Raw genomic sequence first — 7,514 nt, 5'->3', positions numbered from 1 at the left:
CCTATTGTTAATTCACGTTCCAATGCTGCTTCAAATCTACTCTCTACTCTCTATAACCTCCTCACTTGACTTCTCCCAGTGAATTGAATCCGCTTCTCATAAGGATGGCCACTGTCTTGATCGTGTTTTCTCTAGACTATGCTCAATTTCTGACTTCCTTAACACACCTTTCCCCTTTTCGTATCATCAAATTATTAGCTTCTCACTCACCTCCAGTTCTTTAACATCTCTGCTATCAAACTCTTCCAAGCCTCCTCATATCTGCAGGAATATTACCTCTATTGATTTTCAACAGTTTTCCACCTCTCTTCAACACCTTCTCTCCCCAATTTTTGCACTCTCCTCCTGATATGGCAGTTCCTCATTTTCACTAGACCCTAGCAACTGCTCTTGATCAAGTGGCTCCAGCGACTCTTCATACTCCACATACTCAGCAGTATAAAATAATACTGCTTATGATAGTTTATGTTGGAAGGCGCTACAAAACTCGGCAGCGCTGGACAGAGTTACAAATCATACAAAATACAGTTTCAGACAGAAAGAGAACAGTCGAGGTTGACGATGGAGGTGTAGACATGAGATAAAGGGTAGAAGAGAGCTTACAATGTAGATGGTAAGGGAAATGCTGAGACAATAAGAGCTAGTGGGCATAGGACTGAAGCTTGTAGCACATGCAGATTTAATAGTATCAAGTGGGGGTAGGAAAGGGTATAATGTAGTGGTGGATTCTGAGAGAGCGCTTGTAAGATTTAAGGTTGGGGGGAGAGTCATAAGCGGAGAGCATAACTGGATCAATCTTGGAGGTGGGAGTGAGAGGTGGTGACCAGAGAAGGAGGGCCAGGGAGAGTATTTCGAGTATAGGAATTCAATGCAGACATTTGCAGATGGTGGATCGGAGAGAGAGGAAGATCAGTCTCAATGAGAAATTTAGGACAGATTGTAGAGGGGAAAGACTGATAGTAGGAGGATGCATTAGTCAAGACAGGAGGCAATGAGAGAATGGCTAAGGGTTTTCCTAAAACCTTAAGGGGCACATTTATCAATGTTCGCATAAAGTGAAAAATAGTTTTCAATCCTTATCGCATTGATAAGGATTGAACTATTTCTCAAATTTCTGAAGAACCCAACACAGAAACAGCTGTTCCAATAAACGGCTGTTTCTGTGATAAAAAAAAAAAAACATACTTACCCCGCCTCTTCGGAATGCGCTGTCTCCGGATCTCCTCTTTGTCCTCTTCATTTTCCTTCATACTGCAATTGCGCATGTGCAGTTCGAAGATTTTGCCCGACATCGTTTATAGAGATTTTTAGTCCGTTAATAAAATCAAATCAAATGATACAGTGTGTTTAGAACGATAAAACATGATCATGGGAGCGTACACACTAATGCAATATTAGACCTAATAAACGTTTATCGTGTGATTGGCATGATAATCGGGTGAATAACCTGTAGTGTGTACCAGCCTAATTTATCTATATTATAAACAAAACAATATAAACAAAACATGGGGAAAGGGTAAGAGGAGTAGCAGAACCAGATCTAGTAAATTTGAGTCAACCTAAGGGGGAAGAATAGTGTTTAATATCCAAATATGACACTGTAAGGCTACACAGATACAGGTGTTTGCAATGGTTTGTATTGTATGTAAAAATGCAAGTATAAATACATATAAACCACATTGCACTTATATGAGCATGTATATGCATTCAATCTGGGTTTTTTCAAACACATGTATGCGACAAAACAGGAAGTTACCTTGTTAAAGCCAATCACATGTGGAAACACATATGTAACCTCCTTTCAAAGTATCTCATTGCATTTACAATGCACTTCCATGAAGATGAATGTAAGTTACAACTGAGCTGGAACAAGAAGCTTAAAGCACCCCAGAAAAACTTCAATGCAACTAAAGCACATGCAAACAGTTTAATATTTACTGCCTCATTTGGTACAATTATTTTTCTTTTCAGATCCATTTACATGCGATTAGCTTGCGTTAAAATCTCATCTTAAAAGGAGATTTTTAAGTCTAGTGTGCAAGGAGCCTTTAGGGCAGTGCCCTAAAAACATATGCCTATGTACTTTTTAAAAGTGGGTTAATATATCACCACAAAGGGACAATAGTCAACTTACTTTGTGTAGCCCTTTGTTCTCTAATTAACTGTCAGCCAAATATTGCATACATATACAAATAGCACAGCTGTAGTGCGTTTCTAGCCAGGAGAACCGCAAATAATGTTTGCAGCGTTCTCGGAGACAGGTACTCTGGCAGCCTACGTGTTAATACTGTGATGTGCTGCAATCCAGCTATGTCTGTCTCATGAATTACTGAAGTTCTCTACAGACCAGTGCCCAAGTTACCCGAGTTCTATCCTCTTCTACTCTCTGCTGCTGGCTGGGAGACATTGCTTTTTTAGATCAGTTGTGCACTGGATCAAGGGAGCCTGTAGGTTAAGAGGAGGCGGGTACTGGGCCAAAAAAGAAAAGCCCTAGTGTTGTAGCTTCCAAGGTTCATTCCATGCTCATATTTGGAGCTGGTAGCACAGGAATTTCCCGACATCCCTCACAGGCATGCCGGTCACCGCAGCTTGACATTAGAGACACCAAAAGGGGAGGAGAGTGCGTAAAGTAAAGGTGGAAGAAGACGGACCACGCAGCTATCCCAAGAGACAGCAAAGTCCTGCAGGTATCAGAGACTTATGCACCACTTCCTGATCTGCATCCTGTTATCTCTCACTACAGCAGGTAAGAGCATCACAGGGTCCTTCAATGGCTGCTCATGATGTGAAGACGGTTTGGGGTGTAGAGTACCTCAGCTGATGCTGGAGCTTTCGTAGGCGGTACACTAGCCGTCATGTCAGCTAGCATCACATGTCCCTCCATCATTTCCTCGTATTCCCTCAGCCAGTGTACACCTACCTGCCATGGTGAGCATGTGTTTACAACGATTCAGGGAAGCCTGGAGAATCGTGCATATGTCACAAGCGGTGATCATTGGGCGACTTGGTGCGAAGCTTGTACCTGTCACGATTTTGTATACAAAGCCCACGTCATTTGCTTTGAAAAATATGAAAATTAATATTTCTTACATTCCTTAAAGATCTTGAAAGTGTTTTGACATGTAATGATTATTATGCAGGCTAGACTTTCACCTAATTGTTGATGTTCAGCAGGCAGTAGTGAATATTACAGTGCGTTAGTTAGCAAGACTTGCCTCTTATGAGTACAGATAGTTCAATAAGCTGCTGAGTTTGTCTAAACTTCCCCTGTACACATTCTGGAATCCTGGACTGATGGTAGCTCAGGACTGCTACCCATTTGTATTATCACTTAATTATATATATATATATATATCTATATATATCTATTTAATTCTATTTTTACATGTATGCATACAACAGTATTTATGAGAATTACCATATTTTTCAACTGCTACTTTTCATGTTCTATGATGTTAATTAGCAGTTGTTAGCTTTGAAAATATTAGGCCTAGGTATGACTTAGAGCACTGCTACCCCAGCTACAGCCTATGGATTAAATGTGGCTCTCTTCTATTTCCAATTAGCCCAGGTCATGAGATCTTTAAATTGTTGGCTGGATAGCAGTTGAAGAAAAGCAATACCTTTGGTAGTGCCTGCGACTTAAGTACTAGGTTTCTTAGGTTGTTGTGATCAGCATCTGTAAATTTTTTGTAAATTTATTCTTTTCCTTCATTGGAGAATGAGGGAGATCAGAATACTATCTGAAGGGGGTTCTAGTGTTGAGAGACATTAAGTGGCACATGGTGTCCATATCACTTGACATATTTACTATGTTTGTCACACCTTTAAACATAATAATTCATAGGAGGACTGATGGGGAGTCTTAGTACCATATGTAATAATAATAAAAAAAATAATAAGACCCTTTCCAAATCCTTAACCTTCGTTGTTAGAAAGTTTTGGCTGGTTTGCACATATTAACAAGGAGACACCAAGTATGGGGTCTACCTGCTATAGTGAAAATCAGCCCCAGGGTGATTACTGCAGGTCTTCTGTCTCTTTGGGGACAGGGTGAGCAAAAATCAGGATTCCCTACACCATTCTGTCCCAGAGGCTACCAGCCCCTCTCTGAAAAGCAGTGTGTCTCCTCCCAGACTGGGCTTAGAGGTCATGGTAATTAACAAGATTGCAATCCCATTGTCCTAGTGTCATGGACAGGGTCCTCCTTAGGCCCCAGTATATTATACCAAAAAAACCAATAACAAAGATAAATATATCAAATATACAAACATAATTATAAAATAAACTGTAGAGAATGAAAGATGTCTAAACTTCTGTTTAATACTTTGTAAAATAAAATATTTTTTGTTCTCGTAATCCAAGCCGAAAATAAAATTGAGTTTGACAGGTGGCTAAGAGGATTGACAGTTACTCCTAGTCATAATAACAATGACCAGGAGTAATGTCTGTTGTTTTCCATGAATGGGTGGGTTTTTATTTTTTATTTTTAATGGGGATTAATCAGGTTCGACCTGTTTCTCCTCATTTGAACTATGATGAATCGAATTCCCCCAAAAATATTTTAGTGAATGAGGGTTTGGGGTGTCTTTTATTCTTCAATTAAAGGTTATTTTTTATTATGTGTTTTATATATATTTTTTTCCTTTATTGATATAAATATGGGTATTGGTCATGGGGACCCCTGTGCTTTGTACAAAAATGCTGCTCAAGCAGTTCCAGACTTGTTAGTTAGCCTGGGTCCCAGAATCCAAGAGACCTGGAGAGAGGCCTAGCCTTGGGGCAGGGGGTGGAACATGATGTTTTTTTCAGCATGGAGAGAGCAGCCCTGCTCGGTTATTTAAAAATAAATAAAATTATTTATTTTTTATTCCATAGCACTTAGTTCGTGTACAGTTGTACATACAGATGACATCATAAACTGTATGGAGGTCATGACGGTTGCTATACAGAAATATGGCAGTTTACAGTACCAACAAAATTTGAAATCAATATTGATTACCAACAAAGAATATTCACTTGTAACACCTTAATGCAACATAGTTTTGTTTTGTTTTTTTAAACAAAAATGTTCACTCTGCGACACTCTACTAAGCTTATGTCACATCGAAAGGATGGTTAAAAGTGGACAGGGAGGTAGGTATAAAAATAGGCATGTACGAAGCTGCTGACTGCTTCTCTTTAAATGTCAGTGTCCAATACTGGGGGAATTAAAACCAATTAATAAGTGATGTTCTGTTTCCCATTCAGTGTTTTAGGCACTCCCTAACCATTGGAGGACGTTTTGGTACCATTCTTTATGCATGGCTGTGTTCTTAGGCAAAATTGCGAGTGAGCCCACTCCCTTGGCTGAGAAACAACACCACACATGAATGGTCTCAGGAAGCTTTACTGTTGGCATGACACAGGACTGATGGTAGAGCTCACCTTTTCCTTCTACGGACAAGCTTTTTTCCAGATGCCCCAAACTATCTGAAAGTCCAATCCCTGTACCTTTTGTAGAATATCAGTCTGTCCCTGATGTTTTTCCTGGAGAGAAGTGGCTTCTTTGCTGGCCTTCTTAACACCAGGCCATCCTCCAAAAGTCTTTGCCTCACTGTGTGTGCAGTTAGAGTCACACCTGCCTGCTGCCATTCCTGAGCAAGCTCTGCACTGGTGGTGCCCCGATCCCTCAGATGAATCAACTTTAGGAAATGGTTCTGGCGCTTGCTGGACATTCTTGGGCGCCCTGAAGCCTTCTTCACAACTATTGAACCTCTCTTATTGCAGTTCTTGATGCTTCGATAAATGGTTGATTTAAGTGCAATCTTACTAGCAGCAATATCCTTGCCTGTGAAGCCCTTTTTGTGCAAAGCAATGATAACTGCACGTGTTTCCTTGCAGGTAACCATGGTTAACAGAAGAAGAACAATGATTTCAAGCACCACCCTCCTTTTAAAGCTTCCAGTCTGTTATTCTAACTCATTCAGCATGACAGAGTGATCTCCAGCCTTGTCCTCGTCAACACTCTCACCTGTGTTAACGAGAGAATAACTGACCTGGTGTCAGCTGGTCCTTTTGTGACAGGGCTGAAATGCAGTGGAAATGTTGTTTATGGGATAAAGTTCATTGTCATGGCAAAGAGGGACTTTTAAATTAATTGCAATTCATCTGATCACTCTTCATGACATTCTAGAGTATATGCAAATTGTCATCATAAAAACTGAGGCAGCAGACTTTAAACAGTGGATCAGATTGGCAGTTATATGAACTTGCAGTATCATTATCTGTGAATTCTAAGTGTGCAGTCTTGCAGTGTGAGGGGAAGTCTACTTATGATAAAACCAGACTGCGTGTTACTGCTCAGCATCATCTATAATAGATGTGGGCACAGTGCCAGTTTTTGTAATTAATACAGTTCTGTTGTAGTGATGTACACTGAGTGACATATGGGGATTTTTATTTTTTTCGCTTTAATGTAATAGTAAAAGCTATCTATGTTTTTTATAGAAAAATGTAGAAAAATATTATCCGTTTTTGGGAAAGTCTTACTTACTAGTACATTTAGAATTAACCTTTTGTCATATGAACTGTAAAAGTCCAGCTTTTTGAAGCTCACTAAATGTAGTATTGGCCTGTTTAAAAAAGGTATTACTTCTCATATATAGTTATTATTTCATTTATCCAACTTTGTTTACACCTACTTCTGAAAGCACAGCAACATAAAGCAAATTCTGCTTTTAACAGCTTAAATCAAGCAATAGCGTAATTTATATTTTAAAAGATGGCATTGAACTGAAATATGTGAAAGGATTAGTGCACATTTTAATATTCTGCAGGGGTGAGCATAATAGAAGGTATCAGTCGCCTCAGCCATTTCAATTGCAAATCAGGGCTTTCTTATAGAAAGTGTTAAGTGCAGTAAGGTTATTTACATTGTTTAAAGTGGTGGAACTATGTTATCACACTTTTGTAAATAGATTATTCTACAAAATAATAACTAGAATCTGCTTGGTTGCTATAGTAACATCTCCACTTTTCAAACCACCGGAATCTCGCAGCTTGAAACATTTACCCCCAGCTCTCTACCAAATGATACTCCAGGAATCTACATAGATTAAATGGACTGGGAAATGCAGAGATTAAGAAGCTGATTCAAAATGTATGCCAGTTTAGCGTATCTTGCATCAAGTGCGCCTGGAGAGGTGGGACGAGGAGGGATGGAGTGTGCTAGCACAGGCCGAGTACAGTAGAGACATGTTTATGCAAACGCAGCTCATGCAAACCTTCAGAAACATGCATTTACCCTCCATGTTAGGAGGCGTATCTTTTGCACCTGCTATTGGGCAGATGCATATACTGTCTGATGATGATTACCAGATACTTGTCATAAACTAGGTGAGCATAGGCAAACCAAGGGGGGTTTGCTAGTGTCTGTAAACTCCCCTCCCAGCCTGAGGCACAGTATGCTTGAGGTGGCTGGACCCTGCCCCTAGGAAAAGCCACTTTGCAGCTTGTGTGCAGATAGTTTCTGT

The 7,514-nt window shown here is 39.8% G+C and overlaps 1 protein-coding gene across 2 annotated transcripts in view; it reads left to right on the top strand.

The window, feature by feature from the left end:
• Positions 1-2,462: 2,462 nt before the first annotated feature.
• MSRB3 (methionine sulfoxide reductase B3) overlaps positions 2,463-7,514 on the top strand; it is a 197,263-nt gene continuing 192,211 nt past the window's right edge. The window contains exon 1 of one of the 2 annotated variants that reach the window (XM_075209448.1): positions 2,463-2,746. In XM_075209448.1, the coding sequence (XP_075065549.1) occupies positions 2,701-2,746 (46 nt within the window). In that variant the 5' untranslated portion in view covers positions 2,463-2,700. The remainder of the gene's footprint in view (positions 2,747-7,514) is intronic. The other variant, XM_075209447.1, reaches the window with a different exon arrangement.

This window comes from Mixophyes fleayi, chromosome 4 (genome assembly GCF_038048845.1).
Source record: "Mixophyes fleayi isolate aMixFle1 chromosome 4, aMixFle1.hap1, whole genome shotgun sequence".
NCBI classification, from domain to species: Eukaryota; Metazoa; Chordata; class Amphibia; order Anura; family Limnodynastidae; genus Mixophyes; species Mixophyes fleayi.
This window is presented reverse-complemented; position numbering and strand designations above follow the sequence as displayed.